At 34.7% G+C, this 14,945-nt stretch overlaps 1 protein-coding gene across 1 annotated transcript; it reads left to right on the top strand.

Annotated features, from left to right (window-relative positions):
- Window positions 1-2,327: 2,327 nt before the first annotated feature.
- LOC129941337 (lysozyme-like) lies at window positions 2,328-9,840 on the top strand. The gene is made up of 3 exons (XM_056049936.1): window positions 2,328-2,502; window positions 9,379-9,549; window positions 9,606-9,840. The coding sequence occupies exons 1-3, from the start codon at window positions 2,424-2,426 to the stop codon at window positions 9,815-9,817; spliced, it is 462 nt and encodes a 153-aa protein (XP_055905911.1). The 5' UTR covers window positions 2,328-2,423; the 3' UTR covers window positions 9,818-9,840.
- The last annotated feature ends 5,105 nt before the right edge of the window (window positions 9,841-14,945 follow it).

Below are 14,945 nucleotides of genomic sequence, written 5' to 3' on the forward strand. Positions count from 1 at the left end.
TAACTTCCCATAGGAAGTTATTGTAATGGGTCCGATTTGTCAAATTGAAAATTTTTACATTTCTCGACGTTTCAAGGTCCCTAGAGTCGAAATAAAAGATTTTTCGAAAGATGTCTGTGCGTGCGTGTGTACGTACGTTCGTACGTCCGTACGTCCGTACGTCCGTACGTCCGTACGTCTGTACGTCCGTACGTCCGTACGTTCGCGACGTTTTTTTCGTCGTCCATAGCTCAAGAACCAGAAGAGATATCGACTTCAAATAAATTTTGTTATACAGATAATAAGGCAGAAAGATGCAGAAAGGGCTCTCAAGAAAATTGCGTGGGTGGTTTTTTTACCATAGCAGTTTAAAAAAAAGGTGAAAATTTTGGTTAACCCTTAATATCTTACTAACCAAAAACGCTAGAGACTTGAATTAAATTTTATATAATAAACTGTAACGTGATCTCAAAGAATTATATTTTTTGAAAAAAATCTATTTAACGGTTTTTTTTCTAAATCAAAAAAACTGAAAAAAAAAAATTTGTCACCTCCTAAATTTAACGACTAACATATGATTTCATCTCCAAAACAATTTTGAGTAACGGAGAATAATGTTTTAAAAATGTGATAAAATTTTGAGAAAAATCGAATTAACAGTTTTTTTTATAAAAAATAAAAATCTAAAAAAAACATTACTCAAAGTTCGTAAAAATTAAATATCGATTCAAATATCTTCTCAAAAACTTGAAATTTAGGCTTCAAGCTTATTTAATCTTATAAGAAATATTGTTTTCAACATTCAATAAAATTTTGAGAAAAATCGAATTGACAGTTTTTTTACAAAAAATAAAAACCTAAAAAAAATTAATAAAAGTTGGTAAAAATTGATTTTCGACTCAAATTTCTTTTCAAAACTTTGAGATATTGGCTTTAATTTACTTTTATCTTTCAAAAAATATTGTTGTCAACATTAAGTAAAATTTTGAACAAAATCTAATTGACAGTTTTTTTTATAAAAAATTAAAAACCGAACAAAAATTAACAAAAGTTGGTAAAAATTGAATATGGATTCAAATATCTTTTCAAAAACTTGAAAGTTAGACTTTAAACTTATTTTATCTTATAAAAAATATTGTTTTAAGCATTCTGAAAGATGTTGAGAAAAATCGATTTGACAGATTTTGTACAAAAAATAAAAACCTTAAAAAAAAATGTATAAAAGTTGGTAAAAATTGATTTTCGACTCAAATATCTTTTCAAATCTATAAAATATTGGCTTCAAACTAATTTTGTGTTATAGAAAATATTGTTTTCAACATTCGATAGAATTTTGAAGAAAAGCGAATTGACGGTTTTTTTACAAAAAATAAAACTCTAAAAAAAACAATACTAAAACTTGGTAAACATTTACTTTCGACTCAAATAGCTTTTCAAAAATTCAAAATATTGGCTTCAAACTTATTTTATTTTACAAAAAATATTGTTTTCAATATTCAGTGATTTTTATATAAAAACCCAACAGTCCGTTTTTTCATAAAAAATAAAATCTACACAAATTTGGTAAAATCGATGCTAGTACATATAGACAAACTTTTAATCAAGACAAATCGACAGACGGGATGGGAAGTTATCAGTGTGGGTCGCATCCCAGCCTCTTTTTAGATATAACATTGTCTTAACTTTGACTTGAGGATTATCATCACGATAGCTTTCTTTTCTGAAGTTTGCATTCAACCAAAAGTGAGCTTCATCGCTAAAAAACACACTTTTACGAAAATTGAGATCAACAACAATTTTGTTTTGAGCCCATTCGCCTAATTTACGCCTTGTTAGGTGATCCTATACCTTCAATTGTTTAAATACAAAAGCAACCTAAAAATAAATCACTTGATAACTGACAAAATGACCGTCAGTATTGCCAACTTACCTCTTCATCCTCTAAAAAATACATTCAGTTTATAACCTCGTTTCTACATGCAACTCGTATCGAAAAAAACAAAGTCTTAAACATTTAAGTGAATTTAAGATGAGACAGCTTCAAATTTGTGTCTAAGTAATAATTTTTTTTTAATACGTACCTAGTTCTACTAGAAAGAGGAAGGTTATGTCACTTTCTAACTTGAACTTTTTTAAGCTTACCTGAAGTCCTCAAAGACAACTTGCACTAATCGAACCTAAAACATAAGTTGATTATAGCCAGTATTTTAAGATGAAAACCCTAGATTATTGCAAAGGAGATAACCTTACAAATGCATTACTGATAAAATGCAAAAAGCTCTTAATCAAATTCTTTCTCTTCAACTTCTAGACAATAAACTTTTAAATTGCTAATAACTTTAGTTACATTTAAACTTTGATTAGTTCAAGTTTCTTTAAAGAGTAGCACTCTGTTTTAGTGCTAGTAGTGTAGAAATATCTCGCATAAATATTTTCATAGAAAAATGAGTTCGAAGGTCTTTAATAACTTTGCTATTGGATCATTGCTGCTGGTCTTTTTAGCCATGCAAGCCAATTGTCATGGTTTGTTAATATGCATGATAATAATAATTAATAATAATAAATTATAATAAAAATAATATTATTAGTTGTGAGAAGATATATCACAAAAAATATATCAACTTAGGAAAGCAAAGGTCACCTTTGTGTTTAATTTTCTTTTAATTTGTTCTTTAGTTCTTTATTTAAAAGGAATAGCATTACACACTAAGATACAATATCTTCTTTATAGCGCAAGCTTTATATATAAATTCAAATTCGTGTGCTACTTTAGGAGTGATTTAACAAAGTAAAATTTGATAAATGTTAATTATTTAATGATATACATATATATATATGTAATTCAAAAACCGTACTCAAAAATTAACTAAAATGTTAATAAAAAAACAGTTATTTAAAATGATTAGTATTTGGAAAAATAAACAAAAGAATATTTAATTTAATTTAATAGGTAGTTAAAATATGTATATAACATATAACATCCATCTTTATTAAGTGTCCCTAGGTATTCTTTAAGCCTTAGTTTGAACATGGCTGAGCAGCTTATTAATCTAAGAAAACGGGGTAAGGAATTCCATTGACGGATGGAATTTATGAAAAAATGACGCTCAGATATTAAGAAAGTATATCGTTCGGGTATGAGATCACATGATCTCGTACACTGTGGAAAACGGATTCTATTGTAAAGGTAGGAGGAATGATGTGTTTGCACGATATTATGAAGCAGAATTAAAGTCCGAAACTTGAAAAGATTTTCTAAAGTGAAGCCACATAAATATTTAGCGAAAGATGAAACATGTTCTCTTCTTTTCAGTCCGTAGATATATCGTGCAATACAGTTATAGGCGAAATTGAGTTTTCGTTTTTGCTCATAACTACAATTCGAAAATAGTTCACAGCCAAACAGCAATATTGGAATTAGTAATGTTTTTGCGAGAATCATCCTAGTTCTAACTGGTGTTATCTTCTGTGTGACGTAAAGCATTTGGAGAGCCCCATATGTTTTACCCAGAATTGATTGTATGTGATTGTCCCAATTAAGCTGTTTGTTAAATATAATTCCAAGATTTGTTGCCGTGTCGACTATTTCAATAGGATTTTCATTTAGAGCAATTTGAGAGAAGACTGATATATCAATAGGCCTACGGGATATTATTAAACATTTTGATTTTTTTGGGTTTAAGCAGAGTCCATTTATTTCTGACCAGTGTAAGATTCGATTAAGATCATCATTTAGTTCGCTTATTCCATTCTCTACAAGACCTAAAGGACAACTTTTCCGCAATTGGACATCATCAGCATACATATCAATGGAGCAGTTTACAAGACATGAGGGAAGCTCATTAATGTACATAACAGAGTAGTGGTCCCATAATTGATCCCTGTGGGACACCCCTGCTTAAAGGCGAGCAGTCAGATATACAATCACCAACTGCAACTGCTTGAGATGTACCTTAAAGGTATGAGTTAATCAGCATTTCTGATATTGACGAGAACTTGAATTGCACTTTAAATTTTTTGCATAATATTCTATGGTTCACAGATCTGATAAGATCGTAAGGCTGCTATTTTAGTGTCAATTTTGTTTGCTATACGTTTTTCGGATTCTTCAATTTGCATAGTAATGAAAATGAACAGGTGAATCTCTTTAGAAAGAGATCTCTTTAGAAAGAGATTCACCTGTTCATTGTTCGTTTGTCCCCTTTGGGAGAGGAGAGCTTTTAAGAAATTTTGGAAAATGGTGACATAAGTTGTTTCTTCGAAGTTGGTGAGAGTTGAGGTCTATTGCGTTTTGCAGACATATTGACTATTGTGTTTGTGTGAGTGTGAAATAAGTGGAAAAATGAAATACTTTAAGGATGTGTTGATATTGATTTAATTTGAGAGAGAGGCATGACAAAGCGCGCAATTATATATTTTTTTTTCCAATTTAAATAGAAACATTTTAAAACTTTAATAAATAGATACAGAGCGTATATAATTGGAAAAGTTTTTAGTTTAAGTCTTTCGATTTGGTGTTAACTTCAATTCTGACTGTGTTTACAAACTTGGCATGTCAATTTAATGCTTTAAACTTCACTACTTATTGCCACACAGCCGTACACGTCCACTCAGTAACACATTCGGAATGAATGTGTGCCGTACACACGCACGCGCAGACATCTTTCTAAAAGTCTTTTATTTCGACTCTAAGGACCTTATAACGTCTAGAAATGTCAAAATTTTCAATTTGCTAAATCGGACCCATTACAATAACTTCCTATGGGAAGTTAAAAATAAAATCTACAAGAAATAGTACTCAAATTTGGTAAAAATGGATTTTAGGTTCTTGGTATCTCTCGAATCAATTTCATTCATCCAATTTGTAAAAATTTTTTTGATGTTCAAATGGTAGACATGTGCATTCAAGAGGACACAAGCGTCCACAGGTTTTTCTCAAAACCCACCTCTGTCTATCAACTCCTACTCTCACCTCCCCGCGGTGAACATCGGGTGCCTAGTACCTCAACTGGAGATTGGGTTCCAACCCCAGTGGAAAGTTGTTGGGGGCAGCAAACGAGAGAGGGGGGGAGAGGTGTTTCCACTAAGGCACCTCTCCTTATCCAGGCGGCAGCGGACGAATTCTCGAGATAGAATCAACGGTGGCGTCTACAGTTCCAGTAAGGTCGAACTACTTAGTGAACACCTTATAGGGCTTCTTCGACATATTCGGAGCCCAGGCCTATAAGGAGCGGTTCATCCGGCTCCCCTTCCTTGGAGTTATACTAAGGATCTGGCCCTCCAGGTTGGGGGTTGTGCCGTCGGGGTGACTTCCTGGCCACGTAAAAACATCATAGTTTCGAAGCAACAACAAGCCTCGGATACGGACGGATTCACTGTTGACAACCCACGCAAACGAAATAAGGACAACGAACTTCGGATATGTACGTGGAATGTTAGGTCCCTTAACAGACCACGTGCAGCCGAACAATTAGCGGAAGCCCTAAACTGCTGCAAGGCAGATATTACAGCCATCCAAGAAGTGCGATGGGATGGACCGGGCAAACGCAAACTAAAAGACTGCGATATCTACTACGGCGACTGCTACCGAGAACAAAGACAGCGTCTATTTGGGTGTGGATTTGTTGTTGGAACTAGGCTCAGGCAAAAAGTCTTAAGTTTCAACAGTGTGAGCGAGCGCATCACGACAATCCGCATCAAGGCTAAATTCGCCAACATAAGCCTAATATGCGCGCATGCCCCAACAGAGGAGAAAGATGAAGACACCAAAGACATATTCTTCGAGCTCTTAGACAAGACATATGAGCAGTGCCCTGGCTATGACATTAAAATTGTCTTAGGAGATTTTAATGCCAAGCTAGGAAGAGAAGACATCTTTGGTGGCATAATCGGGAGATACAGCCTGCACGACACCACCTCCGACAACGGATTCAGGCTGGTCGATTTCGCTGCGGGGCGAGACGTTCTGGTAGCTAGTACGCAGTTCACGCATCTCAATATCCACAAGGGGACATGGAAATCTCCTGATCAATCAACCGTCAACCAGATTGACCACATTGCGATCGACGCACGACACTTCTCCAGTATCCAGGATATCCGAACATTCCGAGAGGCCAACATTGACTCGGACCACTACCTCGTTGTAGCCAAGGTACGGCTACGGATATCCCGATCCAAGCCAAAACAAGGAAGTACTGTGAGAAGATTCGACGTTAGACGGCTACAATCGCAAGAGACTGCCATGTCCTTTTCCGATCGAGTCTCTAATAACCTCCTAAGGAGTCCTATGCTTCCTGCATTAAGCATTGAAAACCAGTGGCAACATTGCCTTGCAGCCATCAGAGATGCCGCCTCTAAAGTGCTAGGTTTCACACGGCCACCACAGCGAAACCCCTGGTTTGACGACGAATGCCGGCAAGCTCACGCAGCGAAACAAGAGGCATACAAAACGGCGCTGCACAAAAGGACGAGAGCTGCTCGCGAGCTCTACGAGCAGAAGAGGAGAGAGGAACACCGGCTTCTTAGACGGAAAAAAAGAGAGCATGAGAAGCGCGCGATCGAGGAGATAGAGGGATGTCACAACAGGAATGAGGTTCGTAAATTTTACCAAAAGGTAAAAAAAACCTCCCAAGGGTACAAGCCACGAACCGAAGCCTGTAAAGACGATCAAGGGAACATCGTAGTAGAACCACAGTCGATGCTGAGAATATGGAAAGATCACTTCTCCAAATTATATAACGGCGATGACGAACCGAATTCCGCTGTAAGGGAGATAGAACCACTCAACCTCGGCGACGCAGATCAACAATTCCGCCCACCCGACCTTGACGAAGTGAAGATAGCTATATCTAAACTTAAGCCAAACAAAGCTGCTGGAGCTGACGGCATCACCGCCGAACTATTCAAAGCAGCAGGCGATGACTTGGTAGGGAGCATGCACCAACTCATCTGCAAAATTTGGTCGGAAGAAAGCATGCCCGATGAGTGGAATCTCAGCATAGTGTGCCCGATACATAAGAAAGGAGACCCTCTAAACTGCGCCAACTACAGAGGCATCAGTCTCCTTAACATTGCTTATAAGATCCTCTCTGCCGTATTATGTGAACGTCTGAAGCCATTCGTCAACAACCTGATTGGTCCTTATCAGTGTGGCTTCAGACCAGGAAAGTCCACTATCGACCAAATATTCACACTACGGCAGATCTTGGAAAAAACCCAGGAGCTTCAAATCGATACCCACCATCTTTTTATCGATTTCAAAGCCGCGTATGACAGCATCTATAGGGAAGAGCTCTACCGAGCAATGTCTAGTTTTGGCATCCCTGTCAAACTTATCCGTTTGTGCAGAATGACGATGGAGAATGCACGCTGCTCTATCAAGGTCGGAAAAGATCTTACCGATGCATTTGATGTCAAAAAAGGTTTTAGACAAGGCGATGCACTGTCATGCGACTTCTTCAACATCGTTCTGGAAAGAATTGTGCAAAACTCAACCGTCAACACTAGAGGCACAATCTTCCAAAGATCCATCCAATTACTCGGATACGCAGATGATATTGACATAATTGGAAGATCAAAGCGTGATGTCAGTGGAGCGTTTTTGAGCATTGCGACGGAAGCGAAGAAGATGGGTTTAGTGGTCAATGAGGGCAAGACCAAGTATATGCTGTCATCAAAAAAGGACACTGAACGACGACGTCTTGGACAAAACGTCACCATGGACAGCTATAACTTTGAGGTAGTTAAGGACTTTGTCTACCTAGGCACCGCTATTAATGCAGACAACGACACCAGCGCTGAAATCAAAGGAAGAATAACTCTTGCAAATCGCTGCTTCTTTGGACTTAGAAGGCAATTGAGAAGTAAAGTCCTCTCTCGAGCATGTAAAATCACCATCTATAAGACACTCATCATCCCGGTTCTCATTTATGGCGCTGAGGCCTGGACCCTGTCAAAGAAAGATGAGAGCGTCTTAGGATGCTTCGAGAGAAAAATTCTTCGGGCGATTTTTGGTCCCGTACGCATAGATGGAGAATGGAGGAGAAGATATAACGACGAGCTGTACGGGCTGTACAGCGACACTGACCTAGTTAGCAGAATCAAAGTCCAACGGCTTAGATGGCTAGGTCATGTAGAGCGGATGGACATCAACGCTCCAGCCCGGAAGGTCTTCGAATCCAATCCCGAGGGACGGCGCAGTAGAGGAAGACCGCGACTCAGGTGGCGCACCCAGGTGGGAGAGGACCTCAACCAACTTGGCGTGCGAAACTGGAGACAGCTAGCTAGGGACCGAGCTGGCTGGAGACGCTTGTTGGTTGAGGCCCAGGTCCGCCCCGGACTGTAGCGCCACCTTAAGTAAGTAAGTAAGTAATTTGTAAAAATTTAAGAAATGCTACTTAAATTAGTAAAAATTTGTTTTCCACCAAAAATTTATTTAACAAAACTGGATTTTTAAACTAAACTATTTCATGATATGAAAATATTGTTTGTAATTTAAATATTTTTAAGAATGATTCAACTGACAACTTTTTTAACCCAACACGAAAATCTACAAACTTTTAAGCAAGACAAATAGACAGACGAGAAAGACATTTATATCACAGCTGTGATATAAATGTCTTTCTCGTCTAGTTTAATAATTTTTTTTTTTTTTTACTTGTTTTATTTTATATTGTATTTGTTATTTGTTTTAAATTTGTGTCAGTGCTGTCAGGAGGATGCAATAAGGAGTTTTTAACAATTATAATGTGATTTAATACAAGTATTGAATAAAGAACAAAAAAATCCCCTGAAGAATTAAGGAATTCTTACGAAACGTTGGGTAAAAGAATGGAATAATGTTTTTTATTTATTCGCATTCCAAAAAACAAAAAGACCAAAAGAGCCTAATAAAACATAATAAATAAGTATTAAAAAAGAATTGGTCAAACAAATACAACAAGTTTAATCAACTTTAATCGTCTTTAGAAAGAATTTAACATAGAAACCGTTACGCACTGAAGTCTGATGGATTACTACCAAACCAATGCGGCTTATCCTTGTTAACGTTTAAACAGATTTGAAATTGCAACGATTTTTAATTGTTTTTGAACTTCTTTCTATTTTAAACAAAACTTGAGTTTGGTACTTGATATGTTTTGAACTGCATATTTTTGTTTCATATTATTATTATATTTATTTATCATCATTACATTTATTTATTATTATCAGCTACAAAATAAAACTTTACGAAATATTTAAAACCTGATTCTCAAGTTACATTATTTTGATGTAGTCTTAAAGGGTCTTTCTTCGTTATTACTTCCAAAGCCTTTACCTTGACCCAAGAATCAATAGAAAAATTGTATTCACCTTTAAAGTTACATTTTTAATATTTTTTGTTTGTTTTAATGTTTGCAGAACAACTCGTCTCAGACATCTGCCTTCGATGTATTTGTGAATCGCTTACCGGTTGTAATCTGGCAAAAGTCTGTGATCACGTAGCTTGTGGACTTTTCCACATAACACGAGGCTATTGGGCTCATGCTGGTAAGCCGACAATAGAAGGCGAATCTTCAGAATCCAGTACTGGTAATATTAAGACAAAATTCCTGTAAAATTGTATTCTTGTATTGTATGTCTTGCAGCTTATTCAAATTGTGCTAACGACCCTTACTGTGCAGCAGAAACAATACAAAATTACATGAAAGCATTTGGACGCGACTGTAATGGAGACAACCAAATCAATTGCCACGATTATGCTGCTATTCATCAATTGGGTCCTTATGGTTGCCAGGATGGTATATATGGGCCATTTGCATTTAAATTAAATCAATGTCTGAGAGCAAATGGACAATAAAATTAAATTTGCATAGTACCTAATGATTTTTGTCTAAGAAATTACGGGTTTTATTTTACAGATGATGATGACATTGACATATGTATGTACATAGTTGAAAACTATTGTTGAAATTCATCCTTTTTCCAAATGTGTGTCTTTTAAATATTGATGCACTTCGTAGACTTTTTTATTGGATCTCATATACAAAATTGACACTAAAGAAAAAGCCTCAAACAGGGTACTACACTTTTTATAATTCTGATTGTAATATGAGTCCGTCTAAAGAAAAAGTTCTTAACCACTGATTTGGTTCATCTCAACCAACAGTGGAACTTATTATCATATACTTTTGGAGAAGGTAGGATTACCAGCGTTTTGTTGGAAAAGCAATCCATAGTATAGTAGGATTTTACACGAATAACAAAAACAACATCCATAGTATGAATAACACCGATAAAAGTTAGAGTAGAATTGTACTATGGATGGGTTTTTGACATTTATGTGATTTCGTTCTCAAATGTTGGTACGATTGATATTGCATTTGTATCTCGATGGCTGTGTTCGTTGAGTAGTTGTGCATTTGGAATTATGATTGTGTTTTCCATTGGGGGAAACAATCAATCTGTTACTGTTAATATTATTTAATTTTGTTAATGAAAATGGACTAACTGGGCTTGTTGCTACACCGCACATTACCAAATCGAATTTGATTTTATTTAAATTGATATTTCACCCAAATAACCTTTTCAAAAAAGGCGCAAATTCAACTTGCAAAGCCTTACAGGCTAGAATGAATAACAAAGAATTACATATTACGATAATAATCTTGTATTAGAAAGAGACGAAAGTATTTTAATGATAAGCTTGAGGCTGGCTGACAGGGCTTATTTTGCAAGAGAAAACAATAGAAAAGATAATTAAGTTTTGCTATGTTTCCACCAAAGGTTTATCTCAGTTTAGATCAAATAAATCTTTTTGGTGTTTTCACCGACAAGAAGATTTAAAATAATTAAGTTTGATAGCATTTTCTAAAATGAAGATGGTGTTTCGATGTTTCTTATGAAGTTCTTATGAGTGCAGCACCATAAAAGAATATGCTACCTACTCCATGTGAAATTTTTTGTAAGTTTATTAAAACAAAACTATATTTTTTGAACACAAACATGCAAATAAACAGACCATAATGCATTATCTATTAAACCAAATCCTCCACACAGGTTTTTCTTCTCACATTTCAATTCGACTCCGATCTCCGACGGGATTCGATACATAAAGAATTAAGGCCACCTTCAAGCTCGCTTCAACACCACATGTTAATGTAGTAGTCTACGAAAAAACCCCTTCGTTGGAGCAATTGTTAAATGAACTTTTTTATAGAATTTCAATTTCCAGATGTTTTCTTACAATTTCTTCTTGAAAATGGTAAATTTTACTAGTTTTAGTTAGTTTCGTTTGCTAAGTTAATTTTAACATTTGATTTTCACAAAGCTTTCTTCTATTTGTGTGTTTTTTTTTATTATTATTTTGACGAATTTTCTTTCAGTTCTACAAATTTAAATACAAAAATCTGGCTACTGCGGATCATTTTGTTGGCAATTTTTCACTGTACTATATATGGAATACCAAAAAACGCACTTATTATGGCAGTTGATATTCAAAGCCGTTTCGCAAAAACTGGCATTCCTTCGAAAATGCCTGCATTTGCCTTCTTCGTTGGACTAAAAATATTGGCCATAAGGGACTTGAAAGTTAGGCAAGTTTCTAGTATCTGCTGCCAAAAAGTTACCTTCCAATTAAGGCAACTTTAATGGAAAGTAAGTCAAGAAACATCTCCCTTACTATCAAGTCAAGTCTACTTCTATCAAAATGACAGTTGCTCATGTTTTTTTCATCCAACTGAAAGCTGAACTTTATTATTCTTTGATTTATTTATTTTCTGCACAACTTTATTTAATGCTTTCTGTAAAATGCTCCCTTGCCAATTTCGAAAAGAAATAACTAATATTTATTTACAATACAAAAAAAAAATCGTGGTGAACTTGTAGCTTGCGTGAGGAGTGTCTTGAAGACAGTTATTTTGTTGGTACTTTTTGTACTATGAACTTAAAGTAGAGATTTGCGAACCTTCCCATTCTTTCCCGCAATTAAATATAAGTTGTCTTAAATGGATTGAAGTTTGAAACCCACAACATAAATGATAGTAAGCAACTCGGCTCCGTTTTGTCTCCGATCCTTTTCCTCATTTTTATAAATGATCTCTTGTCACTAGTTAACAATAATATTGTATAATAAGAATAGTTAGTGAAAACAATTATTTTTTGAAAATACCAAAATAAACAATCTTCAACAAATTTGAAGAGCAATGCCTTTTCAGGTGGTAGAAACACAACGGGTGGCAAGGGCGGATCCAGACTTTTCATCAGGGGGGGGTCACACACTTAGATGAGTTTTTACTCACCGCTTAAAAATGTTCTTTAATGTTTTGCAAAGGATCCTAACAAAATTTAATAATTGCTAAAATGCGCACTTTAGTTATCAAATTATTTAGAACACTGTTGTCCAGCAAGGTATAGTCTTAATATTTAATTTGAATGACTCATATGAAAGCATTAAAAGATTCCAACAGTTTTCTAAATATGCCATATTTAAGAAAAATTTAAAATACAATAGTTTAGAGGGTTTTTGGTGCATTTCGCGCAGAAATGTAGGAAATTGTTTTGAAACGTTGCTTTATCCAAAAACAAAACGCGCTCTTCTTGTTTTCATTACTATTAATGCAAAGAGCGCTGCAAACATTTAAAAATCCAGAAAATGAGAGAGGATCTGATATGTAAAAATGTCGGGCTTTTTTTGATGTAGTTTTTTTGAAATCATCTCCGTGAGTCTCTTATTAATATCGTTATCAATCTGCTTATTTTGATCTTATAAAGGCGTTAACAAAACTTAAAAATTGTAGAGACAAACAGGTTTTTTTCTTGAATTCAAGAAAATAGTTGCATTTAAGTACATAAATTCACTAAAAAAAAAATTAGATTAAAAAAAAGTAAGTTAAGTAAACAAATAAGTTGGGAAGAGAAGTTTCGTAGTACTCACAAATTACACGTTTCATAGCTTTTATATCAATAGATATGAAACTTTTATTATGTTTTACGCATGAACTTGATAATTTCTTCAAAAAAGTCTGTTTAAACATTTCCTATATTTTAAGATTTAAAAATGTACATACCTGCAAAATAAGTTTTTCTCAAAAATTTAAATGTAAAAAAATCTAGATTACCCTATTTTTTTCGAAAATCATTTTAAATTTTGTCTTAACAATATTTTTGGTATAAGCACTAAATAAAGTGCTTATAAATATATGAACATTTTACATTAAAATTTCGTCAAAAAATGTTGTCCCTGAAATCGAGTTTTAAGTTTAGTACTTTATTAAAAATCAATTTCATAAAAAATCATCATCAATTTGATCATTGACAAGAGCTTGCTCAGAAAGGGAAGAATTTTGAAATCGTTATATTAGTTCTTGAGAAAACTTAAAATCAAAATTAAGATTTTTTGAATGGTACCCTTTTGGAGCAATACGAAAATATGTTTTTCTTGTAGAAAGAAGCCAAATTAAGAACACAAAATTTAGAGAAAGTTTTAGAAAAATCGGCTGAAAATCTTAATTTCAATCAACACAATTGTTTGGACTGTATGGGCCAGGAAAGACAGGCAGACGAAAGGAATCGGAGTACTCACTCTTTTCGGCTTCTCTACCTAATGATGTATTTAGTTAAAGACTCTAGTTTGAAATTGTTTACTAATGCAAGACTTGCTATATAGTTCTTATTCATGATCACTTATTCAAGGTTTCTTCTTAAGAACCGGAATATTTGTTCTTTTTCTTAGAAACAATTTTTATGAAATAATTTAAAGCATGACTGAAGTTTTTTCAAATTCTAAATTGAGTGAAAATTAAAATTTGAGTTGTTTTCGACCGCAAACCACTCTTTGGTGCATGTCTATAGATAAAATCCTTACTTAAACAACTTAACTGTATAAGCTTTTTGGCTCATGTGACCCCCCCTGGATCGTCAATTGTTGGTCAAAAGTTGATGAATTAGTGCTGTGCTTTTGGAATAAGGCTAAATATCCGATTCATATTATGTTCTTGGTCCAATATTCAGTCAAAAGTAGTACTTTTAGCAACAAAATTTAAGGAAGTAAAATATAAATGTTATTTTCATACACAAAAAATAAATGATTCAAAATATAATGGGGGTCATATCCATTGACTCAATACGATTAGTTTTGAATTGAAGGGAATTCCTACGAAAAAGCAAACAAATTATCTCCCAGGGGGGGGGGGTCATGACTCCTAAGACCCCCCCCCTTGGATCCGCCATTGACGGGTGGATGAGAGAAGATACATAGTTTTTTAAAATAGCAATGTGTTTGTCCCAGTTAAGGTTTTGATCAATATAGATGCCCAGTTACTTAAAGTCATCAACTTTTTTAATTTCAAAACAGCTGCCACTGCATTTAACAATTTATGGTATGATTGATTATGGTAACCATTATATTCATCATAAAGTAACTTATGACTGAGGCGATCGTAAGAATGAAAAATTATTGGTACGCCCAGAGAGATACTACCTTTTATGCTGAAAAACATTAACTTTGTTTTGCTGCTCACAATTAACTCATGTTTAGCAAACCAAAATCTTAGCAAGTGAACATCATAGCTAATATCTGAAATTAGATTCAAAGGACTATTGCTATAGTATGCAATTCCAAGGTCATCGGCAAAGGCTCTGACTTTACCTCGGAAAGGAAGTCAAAAGAGGGAATTAATATAAACCAAAAATAAAATTGGGCCGAGCAAGGATCTCTGCACCCAACTTTTGCATTGTGTGATCTTATTTTTAGATAAGACCCCAGCCATTTCCAGATAAATCCACGCAAACCAATTGTATACAGTTTATCCAAAAGCATGTTATGGTTCACCATGTCAGTCTTTAGTTATGCCTACTAAAAGTCCAGCACACTCTTATTTAGCATCTAAACCATCTTGTAAAATTCAGCAAAATTCTTGAAGAGCCTCTGCAGTAGAGAGCTCAGTCCTGAATCCAAATTGCAATGGATTAAAAAGTTTATTTTATCA

This window comes from Eupeodes corollae, chromosome 1 (assembly GCF_945859685.1).
Source record: "Eupeodes corollae chromosome 1, idEupCoro1.1, whole genome shotgun sequence".
In the NCBI taxonomy this organism is placed as follows: domain Eukaryota; kingdom Metazoa; phylum Arthropoda; class Insecta; order Diptera; family Syrphidae; genus Eupeodes; species Eupeodes corollae.